This window comes from Chiloscyllium punctatum, chromosome 1, assembly GCF_047496795.1.
Source record: "Chiloscyllium punctatum isolate Juve2018m chromosome 1, sChiPun1.3, whole genome shotgun sequence".
Taxonomy (NCBI): domain Eukaryota; kingdom Metazoa; phylum Chordata; class Chondrichthyes; order Orectolobiformes; family Hemiscylliidae; genus Chiloscyllium; species Chiloscyllium punctatum.
Genome location: NC_092739.1, coordinates 145,827,545 through 145,848,229, shown reverse-complemented (window position 1 = coordinate 145,848,229; position 20,685 = coordinate 145,827,545). Strand labels below are relative to the sequence as shown.

Below are 20,685 nucleotides of genomic sequence, written 5' to 3'. Positions count from 1 at the left end.
AAGTCTTACCTGGTTCTTTATGTTTATGATTCTGGTACCAATTCATAAGGACTTAAAATAGCCTGTTTGACCTTTTCATAATCTCTTGACCCCTCATCTGACAGCACAGCAAATACCTCCTTAATCTCCAGCATCTGCAGTCCTCACTTTCACCTGGTATGCAGAGTTAGAGTCGAGAGTGTAGTGCTGGAAAAGCACGGCAGGTCAGGCAGCATCCGAGGAGCATGAAAATCGATATTTCAGGCAAAAGCCCTTCATCTGCTTACCAGTTTAGTCTGAACTAGTCTGACCCCCAAGTCCTCCGACCACTCCATCTACCTAGCCAATTTTTCAAATGAAATAAAGAAGGCTTCATCTTTCTCATCAAAATGTGGTAGAGTTTTGTCATATTTGAATATGTCATTACCTTCTCTTTAAATCTCCATCCTGTTAACTTGACTTTGCTGACTAAGTCGCAACTTCTTAAGTTCAAATTCTCTCTCTTTTTCTCTTTCCCTTTCTTCTCCCTCTCTCTGTTTGCTCAGCTAAGAACCTTCTGTCTTTTTATCTTTTTCCTCTCTCTTCTCTCTCTTTCCCCCTCCTTATCTCTTGCCTCTCTCTCTTTATCTTCTAACATCATTTTCCTCAATTGTAATTTAAGTTTTCAACCTCTACTGCACTTGTCTGTTTCTCTGACACCTAAGTGTTTGAGTAATTCCCTTACAACTTCCGCTTTACTTTTGTCCTTGGTTAAACCCAATTCTAACCTCTTTGCCAATTCTAAGAGTGTGGTCTTTTCTTTCTAAACGTTCTTGGCAAATTTGGGTATCATTTTCAAACCTCAGAACCTCTTCACCAATTTTAAGAGCCTATTTCTCTCACTTTTAGTTTAGCCAACCACAAGTAACCAAAATTAAACAGATTCTCTCCGCGTTTTATTTAAAGATCTAGGACACTAACCTGCAAGTGTTTAAATCTACTGGGCTTTTTTAATAGCCCGAATCTGTACAAATCACAGTCTGGATCAGTCTAAACCTGTCCAAATCATTGACCTGAGCTCCCAAAGTGTTACGACATGGGATAAACCCCTCTGCTAATTTAAACCAGACACACAGAAAAGCTCACATAGCCTCGTAATCTATAAAGTATGAGTGACAAGAAACTACCAAGTCCCACTATTTAAGAAATATTAACTATTTATTCTTTAACTCTAAGAAAAAAAACATCAGACAACAGCTTTGTCTTAATGATTTATCTACCTCCCACTCTACAACAATATACTTATCTGATAAAGCCCTTCGATTACGTTTTACAAAAAATTCAAATTTCAAAGCCAGATTTTTTGGGTCTTTTTTCAGTCTTCTGCACAGATTTCTATGAACAGGTACCTTTTGGAGAGCGATTCTGTGGCCATCTCTTTTTGTTGGTGTTCTTTGCCGTTCTGGCTAACTGTTCACAATGCCTGATGTTTATAACACAAAACATTAGATTGTCTCATTGATTTGATGTTGTCAAAACAGTAAAATTCAAATTTGATTGTATTTTGGTATCCTAGGGCATAATTTAAACTGGCCAAATTAGAATTTGTCGTGTACCATAGCAACTTCACAACCAAACATTATATTTTTAAATTTTTGAGCACACTTTGTGCTTATTCAGTCCTTGCCAGCTTTCACACTCTCTTAAAGGTACAGTATATGCCTACGCCTTCATAACAAAATGCAACAAGATTTCGACAATATCCAGGTTTGGGCTGACCATGTGGCAAGTAGCATTCACACCACACCTAGAGCATAGAACATAGAAAAATACATCTCTGTACAGGCCCTTCGGCCCTCGCTGTTGCGCTGACCGAAGCCTACCTAACCTACACTAGCCCAATAACCTCCATATGCTTATCCAATGCCCGCTTGAATGACCATAAAGAGGGAGAGTCCATCACTGATACTGGCAGGGCATTCCATGAACTCACAACCCGCTGAGTAAAGAATCTACCCCTAACATCTGTCCTATACCAACCTCCCCTTAATTTAAAGCTGTGTCCCCTAGTAACAGCTGACTCCATACGCGGAAAAAGGTTCTCACTGTCAACCCTATCTAAACCCCTAATCATCTTGGACATCTCTATCCAATTTCCCCCAAACCTTCTTTTCTCCAATGAGAACAGCCCCAAGTGCCTCAGCCTCTCCTCATACGATCTTCCTACCATGCCAGGCAACATCCTGGTAAACCTCCTCTGCACCCGTTCCAGTGCCTCCACATCCTTCCTATAGTATGGCGACCAAAACTGTACACAATATTCCAGATAAGGCCGCACCAGAGTCTTATACAACTGCAACATGACCTCAGGACTCTGGAACTCAATTCCTCTACCAATAAAGCCCAGTACGCCATATGCCTTCTTCACAGCACTATTTACCTGGGTGGCAACTTTCAGAGATGCCATGAAATGGCTATCACCAATAAGAGAAAAATCTAACCACAGCCCCTTGACATTCAATAGTGTTACCATCAATGACTCCCCACTGCCAAAATCCTGGAGGTTACCATGGACCAGAAATTCAGTTAGACTCGCCAAACAAACACAGTGGCTACAGGAGCAAGTCGGAGGCTAGGAATACTGCAGCAAATAACTCACCACTGTCTCTCCAAAGCCTATCCATCATCTGAGGCACAGATCAGGAGTGTGATGGATTGAACCCTATTTGCCTGGAAAGATGCAGTTTCAACAACACTCAAGAAGCTTGATACCATTCAGGACAAAGCAGTCTATTTGATTGGCACCACATCCATAAACATCCACTCCCTCCACCACTAATCCACAGTAGCAATAGGTTGTATTATCTACATGATGCTCTGCAGAAATTCACCAAAGATCCTCAAATAGCAACTTCCAAATCTCCAACGACATACATCTAGAAGAACAAGGGCAGCAGATACATGGGAGCACTGCCACCTGCAAGTTCCCCTCCAAGCCACTCTCTATCCTGACTTGGATAAGTGTTCCTCCACTGTCATTGGGTCAATATCCTGGAAATGTATGCATTTATGTACAGCCATGGATTGTAGCAATTCAAAAAGACAACTCACTAGCACCCAAAGGACAATTAGGATTGGGCAATAAATGCTTCCCAGCCAATGATGCCCACATCACACAAATGCATTAAAAAAAATTGAGCATAAGAGAAATGAATTCTTGTTTTGGTTATATTGGAGTTTGATTGGACCATATGTGGAGTAGTGTGTGCACGATTTGTCGTCTTACCTCTGAAAAAATGTTATTCCCATAGAGGAAGCACAGCAGAGGTTCACTGGAAGCACAACGAAGGTTCAGCAGACTTGTTCCTAGAATGATGGAACTGTCCACAAAGAGATACTGGGCAAACTGGATCTGAATTCTCTAGAGTTTTGAGGAATGAGGTGATTGAATTGAAATGTGCAAACAAGTTAATGGGATAAGCAAGGTAAATACAGGACCTATGTTTTCTATGGTTAGGAAGTTGAGAGCCATGAGCATAATTTAAAACTAAGAGGGCTGCCACTTCAGTCTGAAATCAGAATTATTTTTACTTGGATGGTTTTGAACATCAAAGAGTTTCCCACCCAGACCCATTCCTCTATCCTATTACTCAACATTTCCCCGACCAATGCACCCAACCTAAACATTCCTGAGCACTATGGGCAATTTAGTTTGGCCAATTCACCTAATCTACATGTCTTTGGACTGTGGGCAGAACCCCACACAGACACTGGGAGAATGTGCAAATTCCACACACAGTCACCCGACACTGGAATTGAACCCAGGTCCCTGGCACTGTGAGGCAGCAGTACTAACCACTGATCCACCTTGCCACCTATAACTGTTCGATCAGACATGTTTATTTTGAATGGCGGGGCAGGCTTGATGGATGAATGGCCTGCTCCTGTTCTTTGTTCCTGAGGTGACTGACCTCTGTCAACCACAGCTATATTCCTTGGACAAAGTGTGTTTCCAACCTGTGTAAGGTTTGAGTCAATTAAAATATAACTCCCTACAATCTACATTACAGCAATGATTACTTTTCTAAAACAGTTTGGCTGTACAGCACTTTGAGATTTCAGGTGTTACGAAGAGCTATATAAATTCAAATCCTTCTCTCCCTCTTTATCGTGTTCACTGATATATCTTGTTCTTGTTGACTTAAATTGTCTTTAGTTACCCCAATGTGTCTCAATTTCACACAAAATCCTTGTGTTTAAATCTCTATAGATTCCTTTTCTGTCGTCTGTCCAGCCAGAGTCTTCCCCTATTCTCTGAATTTTGGTTTTATAATCATAGCCTTTTGTATCCTTCCTCCCTTTACTCCACCATTCATCACTACGCCTTCAGCCATTTAGATTCTATGATCAGAATTTATCACGTTGAACATTTCAATCTATCCATTTCCCCGTATCCCGAAAGCTCTTCCACAATACCCACTATGTTAACAAAGAATAATCTCCCCTCCTAATAGATACATGTCTGATTGTGTCCTTTCTCTTTGATTACACTTCAGTATGGGGGAGATTATTGCTATGCTATCATTCCAGGCTATTAATCCAGATACCCAGTGATGTTCTGGGGTCTCAGATTGAAAACCCATCATGGTGGTAGATAGTGGAATTTCAATTCATTAAATAATTAAAAATAAGAGTTTAGAGATGAGCATAAAACTATTCTCAATCTTCAAAATCAAGCATCTGTCTGGTTCAATAATGACCTTTCATAGAACATAGCACAGGAAAATGACCCGCCATGTCTGCAGCAACAATAATGCCATTCTAAATTAATTCCACCAACCTGCACATGGTCCGTATCCCTCTATTCCTTGCCTCTTCATTTGACTGTCTAAATGCCTCTTAAACATTACGACCATATTTGGGTCTACCACCTCCTCTGGCAGCCACATTCCTGGCACCTACCACGCTCTCTGTGAAAACCTTGCCTCACACAACTTTAAATCTTTCCCCTCACTTTAAATGTGTGCCCCTATCTGATCTCACCCTGGCAAAAAGACTCCCACAATCTACCGCATCCATGTCTCTCCTAATTTTATGTATTTCTATCAGGCTGTCCCTCAGCCTCCAGCACTCAGACGAAAACAATCTGAGTTTGTCAAACCTCTGCTTATAGCTAATGCACTTCATTCTGGGCAACATCCTGGTAAACCTCTTCTATACCCTCTCCAAAACATTCACAACCTTCCTTTCTTGTGTGGTGACCGGAACTACACACAGGTCTCCAAAGCGGCCTAACTAAAGCTTTATATAGCTGTAACATGACTTGCCAACTTTTATACTCAGTGCCCTGACTAACAAGGCAAACATGTGCCTTCTTTGCAACATTATCCATTTGATTGCCGCTTCCACGGAGCTATGGACTTGCATCCCAAAATCCTGACATATATCAATGCACCTTAGGGTACTGCCATTTACTTATACTTTCTTCTTGCATTTGACCTTCCAGAATTAATCACCTCATCTGTCAATTCTTCTCCCAACTTTGCAACTGATCCTGCTTTATGATTTGACAGCTGTCCTCACTATGCACAACACCTTCAGTTTTCATGTTGTCTGCAAACTTACTAATCAGATCACCTACGTTTCTTTCCAAGTCATTTATGTATTGCAAAAGAACAGAGGTCCCGGCACTGATCCTTGCACTGATCCACCACTGATCACAGACCTACAGTCAGAAAAACAGCCCTTCACAACTACCCTCTGTCACAATGACCAAGCCAGTTTTACGTTCAACTAACTAAATTACCATGGATCCCATCTGACATAATTTCCTGGACCAGCCTACAATGAGGGATCATGTCAAATGCTGCAGTAAAGTCCATGTAGACAACATGCCTGTCCTCTTCAATCTTTGTCACTTCCTCAAAAAAAACTCAAATCTGAGAGACAAAAACTTGCCCATGTAACTCCATGCAGACCATCCCTGAGAAGTCCATTGTTTTCCAAACTTGAGCAAATCCTACCTGCCTATCTTCTTTTCCACCTATCCACTCCACCCTCCCCTCCTTGACCTATCACCTTCATCCCCTCCCCCACTCACCCATTGTACTCTATGCTACTTTCTCCCCACCCCCACCCTCTTCTAGCTTATCTCTCCACGCTTCAGGCGATAATTTTCTTCTCCGATAATTTTCCTACCACTGGTGTTAGGTTCACCGGCTCATCATTTCCTAGATTATCCCTATTGCCCTTTTGAATAGAGGAAGATCATTGGCTATTCTTCAATCTTCTGGAACCTCGTCTGTGGCTACAGAAGATACAAAGATCTCTGTTAAGGTCCCAGCAACTTCTTCCCTTGCCTCCCTCAGTGGCCTGGGATAGATCCATCAGGCCCTGGGGTCTTAAATATCTTAATGTTTTTCAAGGTACCCAACACAATCTCTGAAATAATTCCTTGGAGGCTGATATCCTGTCACCAAGTCTCCCTTTATTTGCACATGCATAATACTTGACACTGATTCAGCTCCCTCAGAACCAGCTCTGAGTGAACACAACATCTGACAATCCTGTATATATCTGTCAGCCAAAGCTCCTTGATTAGACCAGGTTAACAGATGCACTTAGGGAGATAAAAACAATGACTGCAGATGCTGGAAACCAGATTCTGGATTAGTGGTGCTGGAAGAGCACAGCAGCTCAGGCAGCATCCAAGTAGCTTCGAAATTGACGTTTCGGGCAAAACCCCTTCATCAGGAATAAAGGCAGTGAGCCTGAAGCGTGGAGAGATAAGCTAGAAGAGGGTGGGGGTGGGGAGAAAGTAGCATAGAGTACAATGGGTGAGTGGGGGAGGGGATGAAGGTGATAGGTCAAGGAGGAGAAGGTGGAGTGGATAGGTGGAAAAGGAGATAGGCAGGTAGGACAAGTCCGGACAAGTCATGGGGACAGTTACTGAGCTGGAAGTTTAGAACTAGGGTGAGGTGGGGGAAGGGGAAATGAGGAAACTGTTGAAGTCCACATTGATGCCCTGGGGTTGAAGTGTTCCGAGGCGGAAGATGAGGCGTTCTTCCTCCAGGCGTCTGGTGGTGAGGGAGCAGCAGTGAAGGAGGCCTAGGACCTCCATATCCTCGGCAGAGTTGGGGGGGGAGTTGAAATGTTGGGCCACGGGGCGGTGTGGTTGATTGGTGCGGGTGTCCCGGAGATGTTCCCTAAAGCGCTCTGCTAGGAGGCGCCCAGTCTCCCCAATGTAGAGGAGACCGCATCGGGAGCAACGGATACAATAAATGATATTAGTGGATGTGCAAGTAAAACGTTGATGGATGTGGAAGGCTCCTTTAGGGCCTTGGATAGAGGTGAGGGAGGAGGTGTGTTCGCAAGTTTTACAGTTCTTGCGGTGGCAGGGGAAAGTGCCAGGATTGGAGGGTGGATTTTTGGGGGCGTGGACCTGACCAGGTAGTCGCAGAGGGAATGGTCTTTGCGGAAGGCGGAAAGGGGTGGGGAGGGAAATATATCCCTGGTAGTGAGATCTGTTTGGAGGTGGCGGAAATGTCGGCGGATGATTTGGTTTATGCGAAGGTTAGTAGTGTGGAAGGTGAGCACCAGGGGCGTTCTGACCTTTGTTACGGTTGGAGGGGTGGGGTCTGAGGGTGGAGGTGCGGGATGTAGACGAGATGCGTTGGAGGACATCTTTAACCGCGTGGAAAGGGAAATTGCGGTCTCTAAAGAAGGAGGCCATCTGGTGTGTTCTGTGGTGGAACTAGTCCTCCTGGGAGCAGATCCGGCGGAGGAATTGGGAATACGGGATGGCATTTTTGCAAGAGGTAGGGTGGGAAGAGGTGTAATCCAGGTAGCTGTGGGAATCGGGTTTGTAAAAAATGTCAGTGTCAAGTCGGTCGTCATTAATGGAGATGGAGAGGTCCAGGAAGGGGAGGGAGGTGTCAGAGATGATCCAGGTAAATTTAAGGTCAGGGTGGAATGTGTTGGTGAAGTTGATGAATTGCTCAACCTCCTCGCGGGAGCACGAGGTGGCGCCAATGCAGTCATCAATGTAGCGGAGGAAGAGGTGGGGAGTGGTACTGGTGTAATTACGGAAGATCAACTACTCTACGTAGCCAACAAAGAGACAGGCATAGCTGGGGCCCATACGTGTCACCCTTAACAATTTCTCCTTTGAATCCTGCCACTTCCTCCAGACCAAAGGGGTAGCCATGGAGGAAGACACCTGGAGGAAGAACGCCTCATTTTCCGCCTTGGAACACTTCAACCCCAGGGCATCAATGTGGACTTCAACAGTTTCCTCATTTCCCCTTGCCCCACCTCACCCTAGTTCTAAACTTGCAGCTCAGTAACTGTCCCCATGACTTGTCCGGACTTGTCCTACCTGCCTATCTCCTTTTCCACCTATCCATTCCACCCTTTCCTCCTTGACCTATCACCTTCATCCCCTCCCCCACTCACCCATTGTACTCTATGCTACTTCTCCCCACTCCCACCCTCCTCTAGCTTATCTCTCCACGCTTCAGGCTCACTGCCTTTATTCCTGATGAAGGGGTTTTGCCCGAAACGTCGATTTCGAAGCTACTTGGATGCTGCCTGAGCTGCTGTGCTCTTCCAGCACCACTAATCCAGAAAGATGCACTTAAGGAACTCATCCTATGAGATGCACCTGGCTGACCTCGTTACAATGACTACATCCTTTTCCCTCTAAGTCCAGGAAAGTTATTTTTCTTGTAGCCTCTCCTGGTGCATTTTGCTGACTCTGACTCAGCTTCTGATCCAGGCAACCTGTACTGAACCATAGCCTGCCTCTTGCGCTCTGAGCGACTTGAAAGAAATTCTTCCTCGTGTACAGGCAGTAAAGACATTAAGTTCTGTGACATCTGCCATGTCAGTCTCAGACTCAGAGGTTTCTTCGATGCTTGATGGAGTGGGTGAACTCATAGGTTCCTGCAGCCTTTCCAACTGTTCTGAGGGGCTGGGTATGTTTTCCTCCTGCCTTGTTTGCGACGTTGCAGCTTTCATGTGGTCCACCTGCTTGTTCAAGACCACCTCACCTACAAAAACTTTGTATATCTCAAGACCTCACTTCACATTGACCATGTCTCTTCCACATGCAGGGCTTTTTTTTTATGGTTTCGGCACCAAACTTCATCTCCTAAAGTAAACTATCTCTCTCACTTCGAGGAGTCTTGTGTCTGGCACTGGCATTCCTGATGCTGTTTCACCCTCACCCCAACTTTTGGAAAGATCAGATTTAGCTTGATACAGAGTCCTCTCCCCATTAGCTGGAGATATTAGTGTAGCTGCATGAGGGATGATGTGATAATCAAATCATGTTTTCTGCAGGAAATGCTTTCAGACTGCCCATTTTTACTTGGAAGATTGGTTCTGATTTGGATCTTGCTAAACAATTTAACTATTCCAAGGCAAATGTAGATGGACTTTCCAGGGTGTGTACTCTCCTGGATTACAGCCTATGAGTTCTTTTACTCACTTCAGGCCTATTGAGATTTTTTTGCTGTTTTGAGTACACATACCACTCTATCTGGTGCCTCAGGAAATGTTAGACTCCTTGTAACCAAAAAAGCTGTGGGTTCACAAGCTGTCAGGAAAATTACTCATTGCCCCAATGTCATTTGCTTGGAACAAATAACACCTTTTTTCCACATACTTAGCCCAGTCTTTAACAGCAGGATTAAAAGGGTCATGCTCCCCAAATAATGAAAGATGCCACAAATGCTTACCCGAACTCAGTCACCCTTTATTTACAAGTGCTTAGTATTTGACACTGCTCCGGCATCCTCAGAGTTAGTTTTCAGAGTAAACAGAACCGCTGACACTCCTGCTCTAATCCATCAGCCGGGATCCTTCATTGGACCAGGTTAACAACCTCAATCAGGATCTCACCGTGGGCGGCACAGTGGTTAGCACTGCTGCCTCACAGCGCCAGAGACCCGGGTTCAATTCCCGCCTCAGGTGACTGACTGTGTGGAGTTTGCACATTCTCCCCGTGTCTGTGTGGGTTTCCTCCGGGTGCTCCGGTTTCCTCCCACAATCCAAAGATGTGCCGGTCAGGTGAATTGGCCATCCTAAATTGCCCGTAGTGTAGGTAAGGGGTAGATGTAGGGGTATGGGTGGGTTGCGCTTCGGCGGGGCGGTGTGGACTTGTTGGGCCGAAGGGCCTGTTTCCACACTGTAAGTAATCTAATCATATTCTGTGAAGTCCACCTGGCTGACCTTGTTGCAATCACTACAACCACCTTCTTTATATTGACATGCCGTAGCATACCAACATACCTATCCCTAATTTTAGCATCAGCCATTTCCCCCGCTCAGTGAATATCAGTACAAAGTATTCATTAAAGATCTCACCCACTTCTTCTGGCTCCATGCATAAATTCCCATATTTGACCTTTAGTGGGCCTACCCTTTCCCCAGCTACCATCTTGCTTCTAATATACGTTTTTTTTTAAAATGCATCCTTAATTTCATTTTGTCTTTTTGCCCTCACAGTTCCTTGTTTAAGTTCTTCCCTACTTTCATTATACTCAAGAAACTTGTCTGATTTCAGTTTCCTAATTCTTTCATATGGTTTCTTTGTCATTTTGATTTAAACTGTCAATATTTCTTGGTTCCCAAATCTTCCATCCTCACAGGAACTTGCGGATTCTGAACTCTCATCAAATGGCCTTTAAAATATTCTGACTTGTCAGATATGGATTTACCTTCTAACAACATCCCCCAAACTCATTTCTCCAGTTCTTACCCATGACTGTTATAAGTAGCCCACCCACAATTTAGCACTTTCTCCTGAAGACCAGTCTTATGCTTATCCATATGATCACTGTGCCCAAAATACTCCCACACTGAAACTTCAGTCACCTGGCCAGGCTCATTCCCAAATACAAAGTCTATTACACCCCTTCCCTACATGGACTATCTGTGTATTGTCTTTGCTGAACATTTATCTGGTCTAGTCTTCATGTGACTAGATTCTTAATGTGTTTGATTCTTAATTGCCCTCTAAAATAGCCTAGTCACTCGATTGTGACAATTGCTAGAAAGTCTCAAAAAAAGAAATGAAACAGGTCATCAGTATCACCTGGTATTGACATAGGCACCAGAAACGATAATGGCAGAAATAGCCCTGTCACCCTGAAAAGTCCTCCAAACTAATAACTAGAGGCTAGTGCCAGCATTGGGAGGGCTGTCTGTCAAACTAGTCAAGTAAAAGCATGACAGTCATATTCATGGAATCATATCTGATAGACAATGTCTTAGAAACAACCAGGACCATTCCGAGATATGTCCTATCGCAAAGCAGAACAGACCCAGCAGAGCTGATAGCACAATGCTATACACTAGGAGGAAGTTGCCCTGGAAGTCCTCAGTGAAGTCACATAACATCATGAAGTCACATGGCATCACTGTGCTAAATGGGACAGAGTTCGAAAAGATATAGCAACTCGACTGTGCATCCATGAGGCTCTGTGGCCATCAGCAGCAACTGAAACATACTCCAACACAATCTGCAGCCTCATGGCCTGGCATATGCCCCACTCTACCATTGCCGTCAAGGCAGGGGTTCACCCTGTTTCAATGAAGTGTGCAAGAGGGCATGTCAGGAGCAGCACCAAGCATACTTAAAAATGAGGTGATGATGAAGGGCCTATTCCTGAAACATCAATTCTCTTGTTCCTTGGATGCTGCCTGACCTGCTGTGCTTTTCCAGCACCACACTTTTCAACTCTGATCTCCAGTATCTGCAGTCCTCACTTTCTCCTTAATAATGAAGTGTCACCCTGGTGGAGCTGCAAAGCAAAATTATCATCTTGCTCAACCAAAAAGGAAATAACAGAAAATGTTCATAAAAATGCTGATTGTTGATGTAAGACCGACTAATTGTTGATGTAAGGGTAGCATGGTGGCTCAATGGTTAGCCTCATAGCGCCAGGGCTCCAGCTTCGATTCCAGTTTTGGGCAAACTCTGTTTGGAGTATGCACATTCTCCCTGTGTCTGCATGGGTTTCCTCTGGGTACTCCGGTTTCCTCACATATTCCAAAGATGTGCAGGTCAGGTATATTGGCTATGCTAAATAGTTGTTAGGTGCATTAATCAGAGGGGGGTGGATTACTCTTCGAAGGGTTGGTGTGGACTTGTTGGGCCGAAGGGCCTGTTTCCACACTGTAGGGAATCTAATATAATCTAATCAACTGATATTAGACCATTCAGCCCATCGAGTCTGCTCCGCCATTCAATTGTAGCCAAAAAGTTTCTCAACCCCATTCACCTGCTTTCTCCCCATAACATTTGATCCCCAAGAACCTATCTCAGTCTTAAATATACTCAATGACTTATCCTCCACAGCCTTCTGTGGCAACGAATTCCATATGTTCATCAGTCTCTAGCGAAAGAAGTTTCTCCTTATTTCCGTTTTAAAAGGACTTCCCTTTACTTTAAGGCTGTGCCCTCATTTCTGAGTCTCTCCTACTAATGGAAACATCTTCCCAACATCTACTCTATCCAGGCCATTTAGTATACTGCATGGTTTAATTACATCCCCTCCCCCATCCTTCTAAACTCCATCATGTTTAGACCCGGAGTCCTCAAATATTCCTCATATGTTAAGCTTTTCATTCCTGGCGCCATTCTCGTGAGCTTTCTGTAAACACGCTTCAGGGCCTGTATATCCTTCCTGAGATATGAGGCCCAAAACTGTGCACAATATACCAAATGTGGTCTGACCGGAGTCTTTTAGAGCCAAAATGATAAATATGATAAATAACGTCATGAAAGCTAAACCAAAAATCCAAACGGAACTTTTAAAAATGTTCATAAAAATACTAATTGTTGGTCTGATAAATAACATCATGGAAGAAGAGTACAGTCACCTTTGTAGAATCAATATTCATTCGTACCAGCAAGTCTTTGCCAGCTTCAGAATGACACCTCAACTAATACCAAACTTTGTTTGCTCCCAAAGAAAGTCATTAACTATTGAAATTACAATCTACAAGGTAGATCACGTCAGGTTCTGGGTATAGTTCTGCAATGGAATAACCATTTTGATGTCTAGACAAAGAATATAGAGAGAAATAATTCAGATACTTCCATGGCTGTTAAGAATTTGACTTGAATTTTTTTAAAATTTGGCTTTTTGAGAAAAGGCTGGATCTGTACAAATTGTCATGACTTTCTCCAAAAAGAAACTGGTTAAATAAAGGGAAATGTGCTACCTTTACCCAGGTTGTCCGATATTTGACTTGTGGTCAGTTCAGTGCCACTCTCCGCTGCTGTTTGAAATTGCTTAGCAAGCCTGCACTCCAAGAGATGGCTGTTGAGTTCTGCACTGATAACATCTGCAATACTTTTTCATAAAAATCACTCCTTTGCATAATTTTCCAACTTATTGTGTTTTTTTTGTAATTTTCAGTGCTGGTGTTGGACGTACAGGCACTTTCATTGTCATTGATGCCATGCTGGACATGATGCATGCAGAGAGGAAAGTGGATGTGTTTGGATTTGTGTCACGGATTCGAGCTCAGCGATGTCAAATGGTGCAGACAGACGTAAGTGTGAGGTATTTCTATAATAACACAGATAGTGTGTTCTCTTCCTTTTTGCTGCTCTTCGCCTGCCAGTCAACAGTGCTTACAAATTTGGGGAAGTGTTGTCGACTGAGCTTTAGTGAGTTGCTGTAGTGCATCTTTTTTATGATACACACTGCTACCAATGTATGTTGGTGGTAGAGGGAGTGAATGTTCCAAGTGACAGATATGGCCCGGATTAAGCAGTTGCTTTCTTCTGGGTGCTGGTGAGCTTCTTGAGTGTTGTTAAAGTGACACTCATCCAGGCAAGTAAAGAGTATTCAGTCAGGTTCTTGACTTGTGTTTTGCAGATGGCAGACAAAGCACAAGGGGAGCTGTGCACCTCAGAATTCTCAGCCTTCTGGTCATGCTTTTGCAGACATGTATTTATATAGGTCATTCATTAGCATTCTGGTCAGTGGTAACCCTGAGAAATTTTTGGTGATGTTACAAAAAGTATGCCTTGCAATAAGGGAAAAGGGATATGATGGATACTAAAAAATTAACAAAGAGGGGGTACAGGAATTTGGCTCGTTAGTCAGTTCTATCATTCAGTGAGGTCACAGTTGTATTGATAATTCTGATTTTCCTATCTTTTCTCCCAAACCCTTGATTCCCTTTCTGATTAGAATTCTATCTCAGTCTTGAACAACCTAGCTACGAAATATCTCTCTAGTAAAATTGGCAGCAAATGCTGGCAAAGTGATGCCCGCATTCTATAAATGAATACAAAAGAATTCCATAGGTTCTGTACTCTCAGTGAAAAAAATTCTCCTCATCTTTGTCTTAGATGCACATCCTTTTAAGATATACCATCTAGTCCGGGACTCTCCCACAGGAGGTACACATTTACCCCACCGTGCTTCAATGGAAATGTTTAAATGAAAACATACTCTCTTTTTCCTATGTTTCCAATGAGTATGTGCCCCTACTCAACCTCTCCTCATCAAAAAATCTGTCTATACCCAAAATAGCCTAGTCAACCTTCTCTGGACAGCCTCCAATGCCAGTATATCTTTCCTTAGGTAAATGGACTAAAGTCTTGACAATATTTCGGCTGTGGTATAACTAGTGCCATATATAATGTTAGCAAGAACTCCCTATTTTTATGCCACGTTCACTTTGAAATAAAGGCCATTGTTCTATTTGCTTTCCACGTTACTTGCTGAATTTGGATACTTGCATTTTGTGATTCTTGCACAAAGGTGCGCAAATCCCTTGCTGTAATCTTTCCCCAATTAAATAATATTCAGCTTTTCAAAACTTACTGCCAAAGTGTGTATCCTCACATTTCCCCTCGTAATATTCCAGCTCCCAAAATTTTCCCACTTACCTAGTATGTCTATCTTCCTCTGGAGTTTCTTTGAGTCATCCTCAATACTTGATAATACATTCACTTCCACCATCTAAGTCATTAATATATTTTGTAAGTAATTATGGCCCAGCCCTGATCCTTGTGGCACTCCATTAGGTACAAGTAAGGAGGGTTTAAACTAGTTTGGCAAGGGGATGGGAACCAAAGCTACATATCTGAGAGGGGAGTAGTTATAGATCGAGCAGTGACAGGATGCAGTGAATCTATCAGGGAGGTTTTTCACGTGATGAAACAAAGGGATCGGTTAAAATGTGTCTGCTTTAACACAAGGAGTGTCAGAAATAAGAGTGATGAACTTAGAGCATGGATCGGTATTTGGGACTAGAATTTTGTGGCCGTAACGGAGACTTGCGTTTCACAGGGGCAGGAATGGTTGCTAGATGTTCCAGGGTTTAGAACATTTAAAAAGAACAGGGAGGGTGGAAAAAGAGGAGGGGGTGTAGCATTGCTAATCAGAGAGGGTATCACAGCTACAAAAACAAAGGTTGTTGAGGAATGTTTGTCTACTGAGTCAGTATGGGTGGAAGTTAGGAACAGCAAGGGAGCAGCCATCTCATTAGGGGGTTTCTACAGACTCCCTAATAACAGTAGGGAGATTGAATAACTCATAGGCCAGGAAATTTGGAAAAATGCCATTGTAACAGGGTTGTTGTTATGGGTGACTTCAGCTTTCCTAATGTTGACTGGAACCTTCTTGGTGCAGATGGTTTGGATGGAGCTGTTCTTGTCATGTGTTCAGGAAGGTTTCCTTACTCAGTATGTAGACATGCTGATGAGGGGAGAGGCCATTTTGGATTTGGTGCTCGGCAATGAGCCAGGACAGGTGTCAGATCTCACAGTGGGAGAACACTTTGGTGACAGTGACCACAACTGCCTCACATTTACCATAGCCTTGGAAAGGGAAAGGAACAGTTACCAAGGAAAGATATTTAATTGGGGAAAAGGAAATTATGATGCTATCAGACAGGAGTTGGGAAGTACAGATTGGGAGCAATTGTTCCACAGAAAGGGCACAGCAGACATGTGGAAACAGTTTAAGGAGTAGGTATTGCAAATGATGCACAAATTTATTCCTCTGAGACAGGCAAAAGAGGTAAGATTAAGGAGCCTTGGATGACAAGAACAGAGGAGCTTCTCATCAAAAGAGAGAAGGCAGCTTACATAAGATGGAGGAAGCAAGGATCTAGCTTCAGAGGATTATAGGCTTACTAGAAAGGAGCTCAGAAATGGATTGAGGAGAGCTAGGAGGGGGCACAAAAAAGGCTTGGCAGAAAGGATTAGGGAGAATCCAAAGGCATTTTATCTCACACGTGAGGAATAAAAGAGTGATCAGAGAGAAGTAGGGTTGGCCAGAGATAGTGTAGGGAAGTTGTGCACAGATAGGGGAAGCCCTAAATGAGTTTTCTGCTTCGGCTTTCACGAAGGAAAGGGTTCTTGTTGTGAGTGAGAACTTTGAGGAGCTGGAAAATAGGCTTGAACAGATCAAGATTGATGAATTTTATAAATTTTAGCAAACATTAAGATTGATAAGTCCCCAGGGCCAGGCCAGATTTATCCGAGGTTGCTCCGGGAAGCGAGAAAGGAGGTCGCTAAGCCACTGGCAGAGATCTTTGCTTCCTCACTTTCCATGGGGGTCATACCAGAGGATTGGAGAGAGGCAAATGTTGTTCCTCTTTTCAAGAAGGGTAATAGGGAAATCCCTGACAATTACAGACCAGTCAGTCTTACGTCTGTGATCAGCAAGGTTTTGGAAAGAATTCTGAGGGATAGGATTTATGACTATTTGAAAAAGCATAGCGTGATTAAAGGCAGTCAACGTGGCTTTGTGAGGGGCAGGTCATGCCTTACCTCCAGGGAGATTTGGCTACCTGGATTCAGAATAGGTTGGCTGACTGAAGACAAAGAGTGATTGTAGATAGAAAGTATTCTGCCTGGAGGTCAGTGTTGAGTGGTGCCCTGTCGGGCTCTGTTCTTGGGCCTCTGCTCTTTGTAGTTTTTAGAAATGACTTGGATGAGGAGGTTGAGGGTGGGTTAGTAAATTTGCAGATGACACAAAGTTTGGAGATGCCATTGATAGTATTGAGGGCTGTTGCAGGCTGCATCACGACATAGACAGGATGCAGAGCTGGGCTGAGAAATGACAGATGGCGGTTCAACCTGGATAACTGTAAAGTGATGCATTTTGGAAGGTCAAACTTGAATGCTGAATATAGGATTAAAGACAGGATTCTTGGCAGTGTGGAGGAATAGAGGGATATTGGTGTTCAAGTGTATAGATCCCTCAAAACTGCCACCCAAATGGATAGGGTTGTCAAGAAAGCATATGGTGTTTTTGGCTTTCATTAACAGGGGGATCAAGTTTAAGGACCGTGAGGTTTTGCTGCAGCTCTACAAGTCCCTGGTGAGACCACATTTGGAACATTGTGTCCAGATCTGGTTGCCCTATTACAGGAAAGATATGGAAGCTTTGGAGAGGGTGCAAAGAAGGTTTACCAGGATGCTGCCCGGACTGGAGGGCTTGCCTTATGAAGAGAGGTTGACTAAGCTCGGACTTTTCTCTCTGGAGAGAAGGAAGAAGGGAGGTGACCTGATTGTTGTATACAAGGTAATGAGAGGCATGGAGAGAGTCAATAGCCAGAGACTTTTCCCCAGGGCAGGATTTAAGATATTAGGAGGAAGGTATAAAGGAGACGTCAGAGGTAGGTCCTTTACGCAGAGAGTTGTGAATGCATGGAATGTGTTGCCAGTGGTGGTGGTGAAAGAGTCATTAGAGACATTTAAGCGACTGCTGGACATGCACATAGATAGCAGTGAATTGAGGGATTATTTTAGTCTAGTTTAGATTAGGAATAATTCTCGGCACAACATCGTGGGCCGACGGACCTGTTCTATGCTATACTTTTCTATGTTCTACGTCGACATCATGAAAGTGCCCCTTTTTCCCCAACTCTGCCTTCCACTGGTTAGCCAGTCCGCTTTCCATGCTTATATATTTATGCCGCCGTCCTCCCAACACCACCACTGCCGCCACAATCATCAGCTCCCCCCCCCAAAAAAAAAGAAAAACAACAGAGCTTCTTATCTTAAGTAGCCTTCTGTCTGGAACATTATCAAACACTTTTCAGAAAGTCAATTACATTACATCTACTTGTTCCTCTTTATTTATCCAAAACTTTCTGCTATTAATAATGCTGTGAGAATATCTGGGGGAGTTGCCAATAATGCCACCAGAGGGTCATGTTCCACTGCTGGCTGATTAGTTGGTTTCAGTAGAAAACTGTCAGGTATTTATGCTATAAAAGATTGAAGCTCAAATCTTCGGGACAGAGCACAGATTCATCAGTTGTGGTATGTGGTAAACTGTGAGAATGGGCCTCTACTGCTGGTGGGAGGGGTGTGGGAGAAGGGCCTGCTGAGTGATTGGGGAAAGGTTTGGGAAGACAGGCTGCTGACAGAGTTAGTGGCAGGGGAAGATGGCATTTTGAATTAGATTAAATTTAGATTTATTGTCACATATATAAAAATACAGTTTAAAGTGTTTTTCTGCATGATATATGCAAAGTGTTGCCTTGCTCTTGGTGCCATCTTGAAGCACTGAATATAATGCAAGATTTTACTGCAGTAGAATTCACCTTTCTCTCTTCTTCTTGTTCTTCCTCCGCTGCTCCTCCAGTTGCTGCTTGACATTGGCTGGAGTCTCTGAAATGTAACTGGTTCCGGGTCTCGGTTACCCCAGTTTGGGAAGGGTTGCCCTGAATTATTGGAATGTGGGAGTGGAGAGCTATTGATCATGTATGGGAAGGGCTGTATTGGGATGGCTTGAATCTTCAGTTACCAGGGAATATAGAGAGTTGGGCTAAAATATAAATGAGTATTTAAAATAATATTTTGACAAATCAGAGATTTTATATAATCTATTATTATATGGTAATTTATATATACTTCACTTGCACTTCATCCTTTACAACATTGCACCTTCATTGAATGCTCATATGCTGAGGTCACTGATTTGAAGAATGTGTTGGTCAAAACAAGAATAGAAGATACATAAAAGGAAAACTGATGTCTTTACCACTTGATATCTAATGATTCTTTCTATTTGAAGTGGTCCAAAATAATTTGCATTCACTGCACTTTATAAGTGCAAAAATTCTAAGATTCCTTGTTGCACAATATTTTCCTGCTTTTGTGTCTTCAGCCATTAATTTTCAGACATATTTGTTTTTGGCCACTCTGATCCTTGGATTCATGAATTTGAGACAAGAAGATCGAAGACGTTGCGGAATGTCAATATCTAGGACATTAATTTTTTCAATATTTACCAGTGGAAGTAAACTTGTTGCTATTTCATTATAGATGCAGTATGTGTTTATATATCAAGCATTGTTGGAGCATTATTTATATGGGGACACAGAGCTGGAAGTAACGTCACTTGAGAGCCACTTGCAGAAACTTTACAACAGAGTATCTGGATCAGGTTGCAATGGTCTGGAGGAAGAATTCAAGGTGAGAAATGGAAATGTTTATTGATTCAGTAATACAATTAACTGGGGAGAATCGTAACATACACCACCCTCTGCAAGAAAACATTGCCGCTTAGGTCCCTTTTAAATTTTTTCTCTCTCACTCTAAACCTATGCCCGCTAGATCTGAACTCCCCCTCCCCAGGAAACATACCTTGCCTATTTATCCTATCCATGCCCCTCATGATTTTATAAACCTCTATAAGATCACCCTCAGTCTTTGACATTCCAGGGAAAACAGCCCCAGCTATTCGGCCTCTCCCTGTAGCTCAAATCCTCCAACCCTGGCAACATCCTTGTCAGTCTTTTCTGAACCCTTTCAAGTTTCACAACATCCTTCCAGTAGGAGGGAGATCAGAACTGCACACAATCTTCCAAAAGTGTCCTAACCAGTGTCCTGTAAAGCCGCAAAATGTCCTCCCAACTCCTATACTCAGTGCTCTGAGAAATAAAGGAAAGCATACCAAATGTCTTTTTCACTATCCTATCTACCTGTGACTCCACTTTCAAGGAGCTATGAACCTGCACTCCAAGGTGTCTGTTCAGCAACACTCCCTAGGATTTTACCATTAACTGTATCAGTCCTATTCTGATTCACCTTTCCAAAATGCAGCACCTCACATTTATCTAAATTAAATTATATCTGACACTGCTCAATCCATTGACCCATCTGGTCAAGATCCTGTTGTACTCTGAGGTAACCTTCTTCACTGTCCACTACATCTCCAATTTTGGTGTCAACTGCAAACTTACTAACTATACCTCCAAATCATTTATATAAATGATGAAAAGCAGTGGACCCAGTACGAATACTTGTTGCGTACGACTGGTCACAGGTCTACAGTCTGAAAAGCAACCTTCCACCACCACCCTTTACCTTCAAGCCAGTTCTATATCTGAATAGCTAATTCTCTCTATATTTCATGAGGTCCAACCTTGCGAACCTGTCAAATGCCTTACTGAAGTCCATATAGATCATGATTACTGCTCTGCCCACATCAATTCCCTTTGTTACTTCTTCAAAAAACTCATTCAAGTCCATGAGACATGATTCCTCGTGCACAAAGCCATGTTGACTATCCCTAATCAATCCTTGCCTTTCCAAATGCATGTAAATGCTTTCCCTTAGAATGCCCTCCAACAACTTGCCCACCACCAGTGTCAAGGCTCACCGGTCTACAGTTCCCTGGCTTTTCCTAGTCACTTTTCTTAAATAGTGGCATCATGTTAGCCAACCTCCAGTCT

At 43.1% G+C, this 20,685-nt stretch overlaps 1 protein-coding gene across 5 annotated transcripts in view; it reads left to right on the top strand.

The window, feature by feature from the left end:
• The window catches only part of ptpra (protein tyrosine phosphatase receptor type A), a 291,473-nt gene that overhangs the window by 222,077 nt on the left and 48,711 nt on the right, over positions 1-20,685 (top strand). For all 5 annotated transcript variants that reach the window (XM_072576685.1, XM_072576703.1, XM_072576713.1 and 2 more), the window contains 2 exons: positions 13,389-13,524; positions 19,274-19,423. In XM_072576685.1, the coding sequence (XP_072432786.1) occupies positions 13,389-13,524; positions 19,274-19,423 (286 nt within the window). The remainder of the gene's footprint in view (positions 1-13,388; positions 13,525-19,273; positions 19,424-20,685) is intronic.